Source organism: Trachinotus anak, unplaced genomic scaffold (assembly GCF_046630095.1).
Source record: "Trachinotus anak isolate AG129_WGS33_773 ecotype Australia unplaced genomic scaffold, CSIRO_AGI_Tana_v1 ptg000024l, whole genome shotgun sequence".
Classification (NCBI taxonomy): Eukaryota; Metazoa; Chordata; class Actinopteri; order Carangiformes; family Carangidae; genus Trachinotus; species Trachinotus anak.
The window spans coordinates 13,087,238-13,105,012 of record NW_027273875.1 but is presented as its reverse complement, the minus strand read 5'-3'; the positions used below and the strand labels follow the sequence as shown (position 1 = coordinate 13,105,012).

General features: G+C 43.9%; 1 protein-coding gene across 17 annotated transcripts in view; it reads right to left on the bottom strand.

The window, feature by feature from the left end:
• Nucleotides 1-17,775, bottom strand: part of auts2a (activator of transcription and developmental regulator AUTS2 a) — a 314,983-nt gene that overhangs the window by 96,403 nt on the left and 200,805 nt on the right. For all 17 annotated transcript variants that reach the window (XM_071460199.1, XM_071460191.1, XM_071460195.1 and 14 more), the window contains one exon: nt 5,984-6,013. In XM_071460199.1, the coding sequence (XP_071316300.1) occupies nt 5,984-6,013 (30 nt within the window). The remainder of the gene's footprint in view (nt 1-5,983; nt 6,014-17,775) is intronic.

Here is a 17,775-nt window from a genome sequence, read left to right as displayed (position 1 = left end):
CCATCAGACAGCCCACACCCCCTCCCAAACAGCACACACACACCTACATCCCCTCTCCTCCCCACCTCCCCCACCCCGGGCCCATCAGTGCGGCTCTCTGCCAGGCCTGGAATCTCCACATTAATTTCTCATCTGTGGCGCCCTAATGAGCTCCGCCTGCTCATCCACCTCTGAGACCCCACTGATTATCAGACAGGGGGCGACCATTTGTCAATGGCGAGAGGTGGCATTGACATTGCTGACCTTGCTGCCAAGGAGAGAAAAATCAAAATGGGGGAGAAAAGAGGAGTAGGAAAGAAAAAAGAGGAAAAGAAAGCAATCAACAGCTCCGGACTGCCACACTGTTTTCTGGTGAGCTGTGGGCTTGTGTACACGTGCCTCAGAGGGAGCAGGGATTTGCCGTTTATTGGATGGAGGGGAGCGGTGTAGGTCTGCGACACCCGCTAACCTTAGCCAGGGCTGCTGGGACTCCGGGGGTATCCATCACTGTGGCAGCCCCGAGACCGAGACCGGGGGAAAAGCCACAGAAGTTGCCAGGGGAGGGAAAAAAGCTAGTAAAAATTTAATGCACTCCGCAGAGCGGTCATGTCATACTTGGTTATGGAAAATAATCCCAGATGCCTGCAGTGCTAAAATGGAGCTGTAATGTGCTCGCCTCCTAACCCGGCCTGACAGCCATGATGTACGACTACCATTACCGGAAAATATCACTTCAACTAACCCGTGATCCAGCTCCGCTAAGGGTCATATTATCCATGAGGAACAAATTACACTCCCCCAAAGTAAATACAAATTTCCTACACTGACTGGGTACAAAGCACAGAAGGGGGAGGGGGCAGGCAGGAACGTTACCTATGACAACGCTCAGCAGAGTGACAAGGATGATAAAGTACATGACAAATCACTGGCTGACAGGGTACTCTAGTGCAATCAGCCTCAGCCTCGGCCTAGCGAGCACCCACTCAAGCCTGTAAACACTACTCTCTTCCTTTGGAGGGGGCAAAACACATAATCTTTTAACGCTGACAAGTTGCTCTCTCCTTTTTATTACTCATCCTTCCCACTGCAGTGGAAAGAGGGAGGGTTGGGGGGGGGGGTATAAAATGGTTTTATGTACAGTGCTGCCGAGTGATTGAGAAACACGACTCTTCTGCTGTAATTGCCTGAGGGCAAACACAGCAAAACAATAAAGGAACAGAAACAGCAAATATATTACCAGTTCAGATCTTTATTTTATGTCAAGGACAAACAGGTTCTCTCGGCTGCTCTAAAGCATCCACTTAGATCCCTTGCCTCCAATAAGAGCAAAGCACAGCAAATTACAGCACTCTGTTGCATGGCCATTAATGAGACCCAAAGCATTTTTTAAAATGGCATTTACAGCTTGTGGCTGTTGATAAAGCAAGTAAATAACACTTAGGAAAGGTGTGGTCTCTATATAAAAAAGCCCAGAGGCGATGGAAAGAGAAATAAAAAAGCTGCAGGGTGATAAAGTCTTACAGATTACGCCACAAAAGGCCTAAGTAATGTGATTGGTGAACAGTTAAACTGGAGAAAGCACTTGAGCACTAGCTGATAGCCATACTAAAACATTTGACTGGCAGTTTCAAGGTGCCACTTACTAGCAGAAATCACTTAAGCATTAGCAAGTCCAGACACAGAAAGTGCCTGAGCTCTCTTGACAATATTACAAAGACTGTGAAGAGAAGGTGCAGAAATTTGCTGGTGTTAGATTCTAATCAAAAAAGATTCACGTTGAGTGAGTTTTGGTGCAGACATTTCTGAGAGGAAAAGTAAAGTAACAGAACCAGGATGCATTTCTACTCATATTTATATTATGTTCTAGTTTCCTTAATGGATTTAGAAAGGTTTTCCAGAGCTCTGGATCATACACCTTAAGGGGATGTTGCACCACCTCCCTATAAGCTCTCAGATGGTGGACAACCTGTTGGTGTTAACTACACCATGAAACGAGGTCGTGTTATTGGGGTTTTGTTGGATGCACACGGAGGACACCTGAGGCTACGGAGCTCTTGTCAGTGATCTTTCCTGCCAGTAAAGCGGAGCATTGTAACTGGGAACAAGCAGCTCCACATGAACAGGCCAGTCCTATCTAGACCTAATAAAAAGACCACCTGATCCTGCTTGGATGGACTATGGAGAGGACGAGCGTAGGAGCACTTTTTACTGACTGAATTTCAGGAGTGAAAAACAGGCAAAACTACATGGTGTGACAGACGAACATGGATATCCTCACCGGCAAAAGCTCTGGGAGGTTTCCAGGCCATCATACTCCATTTCTACTTGCATCCCAACTCAAGTGCCCCACTGGGTAGTACAGGGAAACCATCTTACTTAATACTTGCAACATTATATGAATGAAATGAGCTACAAATAATAACATATAAAAGCATTACTGCAATTTGTGTGGGTTTTTGTGTAGATAGGGAACTAGACGTGTAGCAATACGCACAAAGGCACACAATCGACAACATTAATCAATAAATATCCAACTCGCTGAGAAATATTTCAGTCACATTTCTCATACATAACATAAACCTTGTAAGTATTCACTTTACCCTTCTCGTTATCTGAGCTCTGACTGGACTGCCTGATAGGCCTACAGCCAGAGAGAGGAAGGCTGTAATGGGGACCTTAGCAAAGATGCTAAAGATAACTGGTATAGTGCTAATAATACCAGCGTTGTTTGACGAGTGACTGCCAATGAGCCTGCCTCCTACTTGTCTCCCAGCATGCCATTAACATGTCCTGTTGGAGATGGCCCATCCTACAGGTCACTTTGTAATGAGCAAATGCTCTGACAGTTTCCAACACATGCAGACACACACACACACTCGCACACAAACACATGAGCAGGAGTGACTGCACACATACACTGAGATGCGAATAGCTGTCTCTTATCAGAGCCTGGCAGCTCCCGCCGACACGGCAGAGGCCTTCAACACCAGGCAGAACATGATTTCTCCTGGGAACACTTTTTCCATTTCCTGCTTTTGAAGGGAAACTAAATAAGTCACGTTTGTCCTCATCTGAATACATTTGACCCATTAAAACGACTCTGCTCTCCTGCGTCCTTCTCTGCCGCGGTGTTGTAAAGTAGACCGCGTCGCCTGCTGAATGCAAATGATAACAGTGGCGGTGGGCGTACGTGCCCGGCGCCTGGCAGGAGCAGATAGTGGCAGAGGTGATCTGGAATGAGGAAGGGGTAAAAGTGTTGAATGGGAGCTTCAATTAGTCCCTCACATCAAGGAAGAACACATAAGTCAGCCCGTCATAGGGGTCCCCTATTTACTAATTCACTCCTCTGTTACTTTAACACACAATTAATCAATGACAGGAAGGTGCAGTTGGTGCTGTTCATCAGGAGCGTAACGTGAGCCAGGGTGAATTAATACAGTCACTGGGGGGATTACAGCTCACCATGCTCTCTCTCTCTTCCTGAAACAAAAAGGAATTGCCACCGAGACAGGAGCAATTTAAATCGACAACACTGAGTAATGACTCAATTTGCAGCACAGTCTAAACACCACAAGCAAATGGCATTACTAAATCATTAGAGTGGATCTAGATCTCTACTTAGAAGCCATTGGATTATATAGCTGCTCTTTGAGTCTATGAGTTACACTCAAACTGTGAATACCTGGATAATATAAATGTAACAGCTCTGAATACATTGAAGATGGCATCTAATAAACATGCAGATACTAACAAACATTTACATTTTGATATTGATAAGCTTTGCTTTGACCGGAACTTCACAGCCATTACTAAAAATGTTCTAACTGTATGTAGTAATGTTCATAAACAATGTAGGTAAACAGCACGCCATGATGATTTATACATTCATTTTTATCAGTTTCTAATTCTGTCTGGTTTGGGTGTGGGGGATCTGGCTCAACTTACTGATGACTTCAGGAGACGGGTAACAAGACTAGGCATAAACCTAGTAATATGGCTGGACCGTGTAGGAGTCAGCACAGCAATAAAAGCCCTGTTAGAAAATAAAGGGTTTTTGTCCACTGAAATGCAGGAGGGCTTTTAATTTGAAATGATTACTATTGAAACCATTATTAACACATAATGCAGTAACTTAAACATGATGAACAGCAGCTGATCAAAACTAGGCACTGTGATAATATGTGACTAAAATATGACCAATTACACAGAGGGAAACAGAGGGAATAAGAAGAATGAGAATTAAAGTCCTGCCTCTAATACAAACTTGCCTGCCAAACGATGATGTGATGATGTGCCAATGGGAAGTTGAATGCCAAGTTCAGCACTCAACCGACCAATGGTGTAAATTTCAATTCAATTCAATTCAATTTTATTTGTATAGTGCCAAATCATAATATACATTATCTCAAGGCACTTTACAGGGCAAAGTCAAGACCTTACTTTGTTACAGAGAAAAACCCAACAGTTCCCACAAAGAACAAGCACTTGGCGACAGGGGGGAGGAAAAACTCCCTTTTAACAGGAAGAAACCTCCAACAGAACCAGGCTCAGGGTGGGCGGCCGTCTGCCTCGACCGGTTGGGTTTAGGAGAAGATAAAAAAGAGGGGGTGGGGGGAGGAGAGAGGAGAGAACAGAGAGAGAGAGAGACCAGGAACAGCTGTGTAGGTAATGGTGTTATCAACAATAATGACAGGTAACAGTGGTTAATAGTAATTAACTCAGTCAATCAGGGACATTCGTGTTCATGGGGCTGGTCTTGCTCTGATGGTCCAACCAATTATGGACCAAAGTCGTGGACCATACAACAATTAGACTGTACTGAAGATCTCCAGAGAGAGTTAGGAACTCAGCTGCTGATATGCTGAAATTGCACTTTCTAGCTAGCAGATAGTTACAACAATATCCATCACTGCTCTCTTCAGCTTATTAAACTTCCAAATCTAGTATTTGTATTTGTTTGTTTTGGCTATGACAAAGTATCTCCAATACTCATTTTCTGATGGGTGTGTGATCTGGTCAACGCTTTCACAGTCCCAGGATGAAAACCCAGCGATACTGGTGACACTATAACCTTTGCTCAAGCACCACCATCAGCTCAAACACTGTATATACTGTACTGTATCCCCTGGTCCACTTCTAATGTAGACACAATACTTCCTACACAGCTCCTGTAGCAGACAGGAGGACACCTCATGAATTTTTCCATGATTCCATGATCTTTTCAGTATTGGTGCCAACAAGCCAAACCTTAAAAAATATATTCTGACTATTTCCAGTGAGTGCCTTCTTCATTTTTTAAATGTGCAGTACAAGGGGCATCGGTTTTTTAGTAACAGGGTCATATAAAACATTAACAATTTGTGTGAAATTTTGTCATAATTGCTGTGTGAAATCTTGAGAAAAGGCTAAAAAGTATTTTGTGACGTCACACTGACCTTGACCTATGACCACCAAAATCTAATCAGTTCATCCTTGAATCCTTGAATGTTTGTGCCAAATGTGAAGAAATGCTCTCAAGACGTTATTAAGATGTTATAGATATTGATCAGGAGGTGCTAATAGAGATTATAGGACAACAGGGATTGTGTTACCTATAATTAGCAAAAGATTGTGTTGTAAAAACAAACAGACATCTATGCATGGCACAAGATATACATTCATAAGCTGTGTACTTCATACTGTAGCTGTGATAGTCAATTCTCAGCTTTAAGGAAAAGAGCGCCTGCACCCTCAGCCCTGGCTGTCACAGCAGTCTCATTTTAATGTCATCTAAATCCTAAAAACCCAGAACAGTTCGATTTAGATTTTGCACATCATTAAGCCATTTGTAATTAATGTGCAGCTAATTAAGGCTTTCTCATAGTTATTAACAGGATGTTTAATTCTAATTACATTAAATTCTCAGCCTTAAAGAAAGTCTAATATTTGAATCTCACTGAAACCTGATAAAGTATAAAAGAAATTATAACAGTACATGAAAAGTCAAAGTGAATGTGAGGCTTACCTTGTCGTCTTGGTCGCTTTCGGTGTCACACTGCAAGAAAAAGAAAGGCAACGCTGAAATTAGAAATAATATGTCTACATCCTTGTTTTATAGCTGTTCCTGCTTGGACTGTATTCAATTCCAACACATGTGAGTGCCATAGTCCAATTTACCTTTGCAAATGGCATATCTTATCAGGTCTTTAATGACGAACTTATCACATACTCATATTCAGTGTCTGAATATCATCAGATCACTTCATTAGCTCACTACACAAGCCCTGGAATATGAAACAAAGCTAATTTCTCATGAGCAGCCATGCCCTTGTTAACACTGAAAACTATGTGAAATTCAGATGGAGCTGGAATCTCTAAACACTAACCGCCACTAGAATTATAATTCCATGATGTGTGTTCCTCGAGGCTAGGGATGGAGAAATGACAAGAATAGGAAGGGAACTTTGTAATGGAGGGAGGAAAAAGTGGTTAGATTTCATTTTTTCTTTCCAATTTCAATTTCAAGGTCCACTTAATTCTTTATCAACTAATTAGTGTAATGCTGGGTGACTGGCGGCCCTCAACGTTGTGCATATGGCTGAGGTGCAGAGAAGCACTGGAGTCGGTAATGAAGAAGGCACTGGGGGGAATATGGGCAGAGGTTGGCATGGTGTGTGTGTGTGTGTGTGTGTGTGTGTGTGTGTGTAGGCGGGGGGACCGGGAGTGCAGGGAGGGGCTAGTGGGTGTCGATTAAAGTAGGGAGGGAGTGAAGGAAGGTGGTGAAATGATTGACAGTGCAGGGAGTGAGCGACACAAGGCCCTGCCATTTTTTCTTACTCTCCTTTTTATTTTGCTTCGATCTCTTGTTTTTTTGCTGATCTGGGGCCCTGCAGAGCTCAAAGGTAGCTGGCTGGGCTCGTTGTTGGTCTGCTTCTCAGGCTGGATGGTAAAAAAGGGCCTTGCGAGCTCAGCAGGAGCATAGCATCCAATTTACAGGCCTGTCCCACATGGCCCCAGGGGCCGCCCGCGGCACACTGCCATGATGGTCAGCTCCAGCAGCTCATAAATTATGCAGAGGCAATAAACGCACTGGGCAAACACTCCTCAGACGTTCTCCTGCTCTCCATTTCTCTCTCACTCTCTTTCTCCACCGCCCACAAAAATCCACCCCCCCATTTTAATACAGTGTGCAGAGAGAGCAGCCCTATAGACTGTCAGCTGGAAGAATAAATAAGGGTAATGAAAGACAAGTGCATTTTCTGATTTCATGTGAATGTGTGTAATACAAAGAGCTGCTCACTGTGTGCGTTTATGGACATCTATTTTTGCTCGTAAATAAATGGGCGTGTCGAACATGTTTCACACTCTCTGGTGGCCTCCTACACTCCACTGACTAATGCAGCAGCAGACGAGATCTAATGAGCAGCATTAGCCGTCTCAACTGCTTCTATGTATTCAAGCCTCTCAGAATGTGACAACTATAATACAACCAAGCACTCATTAGTTGCGTCTTTGCCTGTGCACACCACATACCCAGGAACAGAGGCAGGCAAGGGGTTCAAATAATGGACATCATTTTAGTTTTTCCACTGTGTTGTGATCCATAAGAAACACTAGCAGCCTTTCTTTCTCATGTTCCCTTGTCTCGCTCTCTCTCCGTTCCCCTGTTCCCTGACTGTGCAGCCAATTGCTTTGATTGCCAAGATAGAAGCTGGCTGGAATGACTTGCCCTTGCTTGTGAAGCAAATGGAACATGCTAATGGAACTCATCGTATTACCCGATGCAAAAGTGCCATAGCTCATTACTTTAAGATAAAAGGATATCATTGTAGACGGCAAGCAGAATTGACTTTCTGTGCTACGACTTGATGATGATTTAATCAACTGCTCTCTTTCACTTCTCATCCCTGCGCCTGTCGCTTTCACAGGTGCCACTAAACGAAGCACTCACACGGTTTGTGGGGGAGAGAAAAGAAAAGAAATTGCTGTCATTACTTTTTTTACCCCAGGAATAGAGGTATGCAAATTTCCCAGAGCGACAAAGGATGGAAAAAAGGGAAAACTTAATAAAATGGAAATACCTTTATAATGAGCAAAGTAAAAAATCCTGAGATCAGGCCTGACAGGCAGGGGCAGGCAATTTGATCATCCTTACAGCACAGACGCCAAAGCTCCCTTGAAATCGCTGCTCAAGTACTGAGCAAAAAGTAACAAATAATAATATCTCTAAAGAGATAAAAACACATCTCAGGCATACAAACAAGTCAGAGCTGTCACTCATTGATAAGTGATCATAGTGAACTAATGCGTTGCCTCATGCAGAAAGCAACCTGAGGCGGGAGAGAAGAATCCCTGCATGTCTGGAATTTGTTCCCTTTATTTCTACTTGCTGATTCTTACATTAGAAACAGACAGAAGGTGAGAAAGTCTCGGCTTTGCACTTGGCAGCTGGAAATGTCACGAACGACTGCAAGACCTCACCATTAATAAGTGAGGTATGGTATTGTTTTAGGAGGTAAGCATGAGCTCAAACTTTCAGTTATTGCTATGATTGTGGATAATATGAATACTGACGGGTGAGCATGAATAAACCTGTAGAGCTATGGTTAACTGTACTGTCAAAAATACTTTACACCAATCCTGGAAGCCCATGTGTAATGAAAAGACTGAGAAAAATGAATACATCACACTGAAGAGAGAAAAAAACGCAACAACAATGGTGCTATTGAGATCAGTGGAGTTAGCCCTCTGTCAGGCTGAGGTAGGAAATTGGTCTTATTTAAAGCAACAGTCATGTACAGTAAGGAAACCATTAGTCCTGGGAGGGGGCTAACAAAGAAAATTGATACTCTACCCAGGCTGCTGCTATTTACACACAGCCAGCATTATACTGTACAGCTAGACCCTAGTGTTTAGTTTAAGTAACACAGGAATGTCAAACATTAGCTTCAGCTCTAAGAGCTGTTGATGTTGGCCTGTATCCGGAGCACTTCTGATTGCCCCCCTGCTCTCACCCGGGCCTCTCTTTTGGCTGAGTGCTATTACAAATTTCCCTATGCTCTGTCCAAGCAGCGAGGCTTTTGTTTATATTGGTCTGAAAGTAGGAGTAAATTATTCTTGTCCTAAATCCTCTCCAGCTGAGAGTAATACTGGTCCAATAGAAGAGGAACATAAGGAGCCATGGGCTGAATGCTAAATGATGCAGCTATGCCATTGTCTGCAGCAGCAGGGCTCACAAACGTCTCCTGCCAGGCCTACCCGCAGAAAAATGTCTGCACTAAAGAGGTAACCACATCACACAAGGATGCGTGCAAGGCAAGTATGTCATGTTCCCTTTTCCAGCATAACCTTCTGGAAATCCACTGCTCCTCAAACACTAACAGATGTTAATTCAATCAAGAAAAAAATTACATGCGTAAACGATAATTCTGAGGGCAAACAGAGTACGTTTAACTGGCTGCTTATAATTTCTGACCCACCGTCTCTGCTGTTACAAGTTGTCTCTGATCGAGTATTTTCCTAAATGGCACCTTCTTAAGTCTGGATCTGGGTTGGATCTGTATCGTCGCTCCCATGAGTGACATTAGCCTCAGGTTATGCTGGTTGCTATCCATGACCTTAAAATTAATTATGGTTGATATGGGCTTCATTAAAGTGGCCCGTTACACAGAGGATGGTGTGTGTTTATCAGTCTGAGCCAGGTTGTCCTGGAGGCTGGCTGAAGGGGTTAAAGCCCAGGAAAGAAGCCAACATGCTTGCATGCCTGGGAGCTGGAAAGACAGCATGAAGGATGGCAGCCATTGCCAGGGTCAGCTCTGACAGTGCCAATTTGATGTGCTGTCGTCAAGGGCTCCTCGTTCCCTTTTCCTAACAGCTCCTTCCTGATATAGCTGCGCGTCCTGATGGTTTTCTGATGCAAACAGTCACATGGCAAAATGGTTTTCTCCTCTCCCGCTGCATCCTCCTCCATCTGCTGCTGGGGCCTGGGTGCCGCCGACCGCCTGCCTGTCACAGCGTGTGTGGAAATTAGCTGGGGAGGAGGTGCTCGCTTGTGCTAATTACATTTTAATCATTGGAAATGTGTTGGCAAATCAAGCCTTGATTGCCATCTTGGAGCCCAGTACTCCTCTCTGCAGGTTCGGGATGGGGGATGGGTTTGTGGGGCTAGAATGTGGATGAGCCCAGACTTGCCAAGCTGGACACCTCACCCTCCACAATGGCTTGATATGGCGGCATGCCTGGCCTACCACTGGGTAGTGGCTGTGCCACATTATTCATGGGGAATAGAGGAAGATCAGGATGGTGAAATGGGGATCTGTGCCATGCTTATTCTCAAATCCCCCACTCACACCTCCCTTATCCATCTCTCTTTCTCTAACTCCCTCTCTCTTTCTCACCCACACATTACACAGTCTGCCAGTCCTGCCACTGTGAATTGAGAAACAACAAATAGAGCCGGGCAGGAGGAGACTGATGAGCTCAGGGTTTGCTACACAGCACCTGTTTTGGCACATGAAGCTGGAGCAGCAGGCCCCGTCACAATACACTCACAAATTAGATTCTTATAAGACAAAAATAAAAAAAAGAGACTGACTTGGCCCCTTCAGATTTAGACTTTTTCATAAAAAAAAGGGAATAATCTTAATGTTGGCAACATGATGGAGATGTGGTCCAGCTTGATGAACTACACCAAAAACACCATCATGAATGCTACTGTTCAATCATCAGCCTCACGCAGTGCTGTCAGCTGCTGTAACTTATGACTTTGAAGATGAGCTGCCTCCTTCCTTCAGGCAGCGTTAACCAGTGCTACGCTACAGACCGGTTCACACTCATGATGAACTCAAGGCCAGAGCCAGACACACGTGCCAGATGTAGACTGTACTTAAGGGACTTTATACTGGAGTGAACCTCAAATAAACTCTGGGATAACTTTACTTTAAAAATAAGTCCAGCAGACACACATTTCATGAATAGATATCCATAAAAGACAGTTTTGTAAACACACCTAAAAGTTCGGAGAGTGGAAGGAAATTCAACATGACACGCCTGACTGGGACAGATCATTAGAATAAGCAGGGTTCTGTGGCGATGACATTGAACATCTAATTTCCACAGCATCTGTTTGATGTCGAACTGTCATATAAAAATATGGTAGGAAAGAAAAGACCTCAGACAAAATCACGAGGAAAAGAAAACAGCACAGTTTGAGTGTTTGAGACAGTCTATATAATCACATAAGGCAAACACCTATTCAGCTGCCCAGAATGTTTCGTCAGGGAGGACCAGACCTCTGTCTGGACTAATATAACCAGGTCTGATCCACATGTGCAGTGCTGGCCAAATGCAGCAGGCCAACATCTGAATGCAATTTCCCTTCAAATGTAAAACTTTATCCAGAAGATATCCAATCGGACTGCAAACTCTGAGGCTCAAGGAGGGATGACTGGGGAGAAGGGCAGAAAATGAAGCCTTCCATAAAATAATAAGAACTTTATAGTCTGTGACCTCTGGTTTCAATACTCTGGAGTACAGTCTTTTTATGTTTTATTTCACTGGACTGTGCCCAAACTTAGTGAAAGAATATTTGAGACAATATTCTTAACCTGACTCTTTTATATTAATCCCATATTATTATTAATTCCATATTGTTAAATCTCTAATGATTGACATGACATCAGCTATAAAGTCAAATCACAGAGTTGGTTTTGCAAAAGGACTGCATGTTGATGTGTACTCAGAGAGGAGAAAGGCAGCACTGTGTGAAATGTAGACACACATACACGTTGGCACACTTTGACTGCCTGTGATGAAAAGATTTGTTCAGGAATGTGAGTGATGAAGTGTGCGTCACTTTGTGTTTGAGTGAGGATGGCAGGACATTTGACTCAACTGGAGATGTGGCATCTTACCACGAGAGATGCTTGGCAGAAACAGATGTTGCTGCAGGGTAAACCTCTCTGTTGATCAATGCAATACGCCCACCACACACACACACACACACACACACACACGCACATGCACTTGCACTTGCACTTCTATCTTTGTGAGGACACTCATTGACATAATGCATTCCCTAGCCCCTTACCCTAACCTTAACCATCACAGCTGAGTGCCTGACCCTGACCCTAACCCTGACCCTGACCTTAACCTAAACCTAATTCTAACCATAACTCTAAAACCAAGTCTTAACTCTCAAAATGTGATTTTAAGGTGTCTCAAAAAGTGAGGACCGGCCAAAATGTCCTCACTTTCCCAAAATGTCCTCACTCTGTTAGTGAAATACTTTTTTTGGTCCTTATTATGTAGCAAGTACAAGTACACACACACACACACACCTGACAAAGACCTATGTAAGACAGAGGGAAAGAGAGGTGCAGAGCTTTGCTTTTCTTGAAAATCCATTTGTTACACAAGCACCAAGTTCAATATCTCTCCTCCTCGAGTTTCAACGTGGTTGTAGCCGCTACAGGCGAGGCTCTGGGGTGCCTGGAGGTGGGACGCCTTTACTGGTTATCTCACAGAAATGAAAAGACTTAAGACACAACTGCAGCACATAAGTGTGGGTGCATACACAAACGCCTACAAACACACACCTTGCTTCACCCCAAACTCTGCACTCTGTTTTCCATAAGCCAACAGGGGACTGAGGCGCAGAGCAGATGCTGGATTAATCATAGATTAATAGAAGGATTTGGGGATAATTACATACATCAAATTGCATTGTTTGCATGGTTATGGTGACTCCCCTGAGATGAGTCCACTTGGTGTGTATTTTAATTACCCCACATGCTAGACATTAACAGTGATGTGATTTGGCATCTTCATTACAGCAATCTGGCCACACACAAACAATCAATTTCAGACTATTTGTGGAAAGCTCCCAAAGAAGCAGAATTTCTGTAAAGAGGAAGTGGGCAAATGCTATGATGAGGGAGTTTTGTGTGGATGAGCAGATGGACTGGAACAAGCATTTTTACCCTGCTCTCACCACTGAGACGGTACACCCTCTTAGAACCAGTGAAATGTACGACTGGGTATCAAACCTCAATACTTTTTGGTCCAGCCTCAAGTGTGTCTGCAGAACTGAGCATCGGAAACTGCTAAGTACCAAAAACTGGCACTGGATGCCTGCTCATATTCATACTCTCATTTGCTTATTCTTTGAACAGTTTCTGAGTTAAGTCAATCAGTTTAGACTTCATTTAAATTTAGTCTGGAAAAGAAAAAATATGTTTATATTCCTCAAAGTGAGGCATCATCATAAAAGCATTGTTTTAAACCGGTGCTGACACTGTCATATTCTGTATTGTATCCTATCAACTATAGCTTCAAAAGATTTCAGATGACACAAATCCCTTGTGAAATGTGATAATATTATACATAATGGAGCAGTTATATAGAAAATACTCTTAGCCTGTCACCTATAGTGTTTCTTGGAACACTCATGGATTACATTATAGTAGGATGTATACTGCAACCCTCTGTTGTCAAGCGATATAAACCTCATCTGCTCCCCTCACCTCCCATTTCCCGCCCTCCCTCCTCCCTTTCTCCCTCCCACCACACTGACTCAGAGCTGACGGGGGAGAAAAACATCAGGATTAGGTTCTGTGCCTCTAATCACTTAACTCCTCACACCTGATGGCACACTATTAACTTTGACTGTCTCCAGTGACCCTGCGGGTCGTTGCCCATCACATCAAGTTTTTATTAGGGAATTTTCCTCATCATTAGCCATGGCCTGGAAACGAGCCATTAATATTCATACTGGCAAACCAAAATGAGGTCCCACTGATTTTCCATCATCCAGGCTATCTGCGCAGCTGCCACTGTTAACAATCGCCCCAGTGCCGCACATTTGCCACGTATCATTATGGGGCTCCATAATGCTCTTTCTCTGGGTCTGCCATGATGGGAAGACATAGAGGAGGAGGAAGAAAGGGTTGTGAGGCTTGCAGCCAGCTGACACCCATCTGAGAGAGACTGCCCAGCTCTGCCAACAATCTGCCTGGAAGGCTCATGCATGAGGCCCGGCACTGTCAATGCTAACAACCCCTGCAGGCTCTGCCAGGGACACAGCTGAGAAACTGAGTTCCCTCAGTGTTCTCACATTAAAGCACACGCTGTTCATCAGTCTGTAATGGCAGCTAGGAATGCAACACTTTGGAAAGGTCTGAAATCTTGTGCAAGATGTTAACACGTATATGATTTATGATTTAGACACATTCTCTGTTATTTGATGATAAATACAAGGAACGAATTATGATTTACCAAAGCAAAACTTACATAGTAATAAATCCTTAAAGAGCTGCAATTTTGTGAAGCTATTTTCCAGCAGATTCTCATATCTCTTCAAAATGAGAGGCATTTAACTCTGCATATGATATCAGAACGCAAGGAGTCTGAGTAGACGCTCTCCCTGCATCCAAAATGGCTGCCCATGTTTCCACAGATTGCTGCTCATCCTCAAAATGATCCACCCCATTCCTGTCTCTGCTTCTCTGTTACCAGAGTAGGGCATCTCACATCTCTGCTCTGCTGCCGCAGAGAGCAGGTGCTGAGGCTCCATGCGGTGTGAACACGGGCCTGATAAGGTGCTTCAGAGCAACAATGTCCCGGGCAACTCCTGCAGATAAGCCTCCTCTCCCTTCCCCTCTCACCTGAGCTGAAACCAGCTGGTCCCCATGCAGGGGAGGACTTCCTCTGTGTCATGGGTGGTAGCAGCAATTAAGTGGCGACACCCTGACAGGCTGAGATAACACCATGTCCCAGAGACGCACAGTCAACCTCCTCAGTGAAGGACATTATACATGTAAATCAGATATGTGAGCTCGTGAAAGCACATTTAGCTCAAGCTATGTGAAAACTATTGATACAAAGTTACTTAGTGTGCATATGATACTATTAGTGGAAGCCGAGTGTTTCTGATGTGACAACTGTTTAGTTACCTGGGTTTCAAAATGGTGTCATGATTTCAAAGACAGATTGCATAGTTAACAACTTGCAGTCGAACGAAGACATAAGGTGAGACACCAAAACAGATGCAGCCGCTTCGGCATCGTCTTCCCAATAATTAGAGCTGCAGTGACAAAAACACTTTGTTATGCTCCTACTATGATTTGCTAGCTGTCACAGTGTACATCTGAGTTGCCTCATTATACAGAAAGTAGTCAAATAAAAGCCGACACTGCACGCTCCTGTCAAGATGCTGTCTACCGCACATGCAAACAAGCAGAGATGAATAAACATTAGTTGTTGTTGAGGGCTGGTCTTTGAGCAGTGAGGCTCACAAAGATCCGCTTTGTACAAAATAAAAATATTTAATTTGAAAGACTGATGCAAGGCAAAATGAAATTAAAAGGAACCCATGCTAACTGCTAAAACAAATTACTCGCAGTGCGCTAAATTACATTTGCTCCTCCATCAGCGAGATCAAACGAGCCTAGTTTGACTCTCCTGCGCTAATGATTTCCTGCACTCACCTCCTTTTTCATCCCAGGGGTGTTAATAAACACTCAGTCTGGTTTTCTGTTTGTTTTATTTGTTTGTTTGGTTTATTTATACATTTCCCAGTTCTCCGTCTCATCTCGCGCCCTCCCTCTCTCGTTCACTTTGCCCACGCCGGTGGCAGGCTGGGTGAATTAGAGGGATCTAATGTAATCCCAGGGACAGCAGGCTCCTGAAAAACGTGCTCAATTAAAGCAGGATGAGCCCAGTGGGAGCGTCCCTGGCGGAGCGTGGGGTGACTGACACGGCCCTTTGGTTGGGATTAATTAGCATGCTAAGTGGTAGAGCATGATAGCAGGCAGAAAGCCACGGACCAGCCATCTGACATCCACCACCTCCCACAGTACCGCCAGCACAGTCAGGGTTCTAACTTGTCCACCCCCCTTCTGTCCCTCAAAGCCTGATTTAACCTCCTGACAAAGGCGTAAAGGTGTAGGCTGAAGCCAGAGATGAGGGGACTAAGCTGCTCATAACATGTTCCATATCTCAACATCTTTTGGTGAGAAAATTACAAATAAAATGATTCAACTCTGAAAAGTCTTGATGTTTTTTTTTCCAGGCTCTTCAGTTCTGCTTTTTAGGATAATTCCAGGTTTCGTCTTTCACGTTTCAGCGGTAAAAAGCCTGTCAACACACTAGATCATAGCACATTATCACAGGACGACAGCGGGATTTGCGGCTCAACTGAAGGAGAGCTCCTGGATAGCAGCGTCGGCCAAAGATTAATGCAATAAAAAGACTGTGATGTTGAGGGGTTTAACTTGTGATGGCTTGTTTCCCTCCTTGAAACTATTAACAGTTTGCAAACATTAGGTCAAACTGTGAGTGGTGAAGTGGGACTTTGATTTTGGAGCTGTGCTCTAACAGTTTCCAAACTTTTGTCGAACTGTAATGTGTTGCAGCGTTTCATGTGTTTTCTGTTTGACTGCTGTACAGCAGAATACCACAGAGCTCAGGCCCCAGGGCTCCATGTTCATGCTGACTGCCCCAGCAGGAGGGTGGACTTCAGAATGAAAGGATACTCATGGATAAAAAGGTTCGCCCAGAAATCTGGGACAACCACTGCAATGTGAACACAACAAAATACCAACATCTGCATCAAATTCTTGACTTTGTCAAAAGTTCTTCTTCTGCTCTTTAAATGAAATGATTTCTAACTCCTCAACTACATTGCCAACACTCGCAAAGATATCTGACTGTACAGTCTTTGCCAAGGTTCCTCTTTTGTGAAAAAGATTTCTTGGTCCATGCCTCACACAGCTATGCTTAATGAATCAGTGGCTATAAATGCAGAGGAACCTGACTAAAGAAAAACTCAGCTATGAGTCACACTTTGTTATCCATGTATAATCCAAAGTGTTAGGTCACACGGCTTTGTTGGGTGACTGGTGTCATGTCGGTGAGTTGGAGTCAGCTGTCATGTTGTGCACCCATGTTTTTCTAAGCCCCTGGTTACTGCTACCCTCGTGTGTTGTTAGAGTCTCTGAATAAGCGATCATGCTCCAATAAAAACTGACCTACCCTCTGCTCCACTCAAGAGCTTTCAAGCCAACTCAGCACACAATATCCCACATAGTTTATGACAAGCCTTTTCTGGGATTTCTTACAGTCCAAAGACACCAGGAAGGAGAGCGAGGGAGGGAGAGAAAGAGAGAAAATCACTGCCGTGTTTTGTCAGCCGTAATTACTCTCCAATTATATGGTCAAAATATGGCATTACAGGGCACTTTGTTGTCCAGGCTGCCTGGCTTTGATCAAGTTGTGGTGGAATGTGTTTCACATTAGAGGCCCCACTATGATCTATGTTTCCTGTCATGACAAGGATAACAGTGAGGTCACCAGAGCAAGCCCCTCCACACCCCGTGGAAGCAATAGCAGCCCCGCAAACATCCCTAGAGCCTGCACCCCCCCCCCCCCCCACACACACACACACACAGAGGATAATGGATCGTGAGGAAGAGAGAAACAAAGCAGGAAATGAGAAGAGCAGGGAAATACTGTCAACAGAGACGAGTGACTCACACGTGGTGAAAATCAAATCCTCTAGTGACAAAACTTGCAGTGATAAAAATAAACAGAGATCTTATAAGGGCTTTAAACTCTGCTTTATACTATAGGTCAGAACTATCAACCACCTGTTGTACTGCAAGAAAGTAGGAAACATTTTGGGAGTCCTGGATTTAGGGTAACTGAAAAAAGTCAAATTTGTTCCACTCATAGTGTAACCACATTCTCCCACCAACTCAGAGGTGGAAGAGTTACTGCTGGCGTTTTTATTGCACACGACTAATACCTAAGCACATTTTC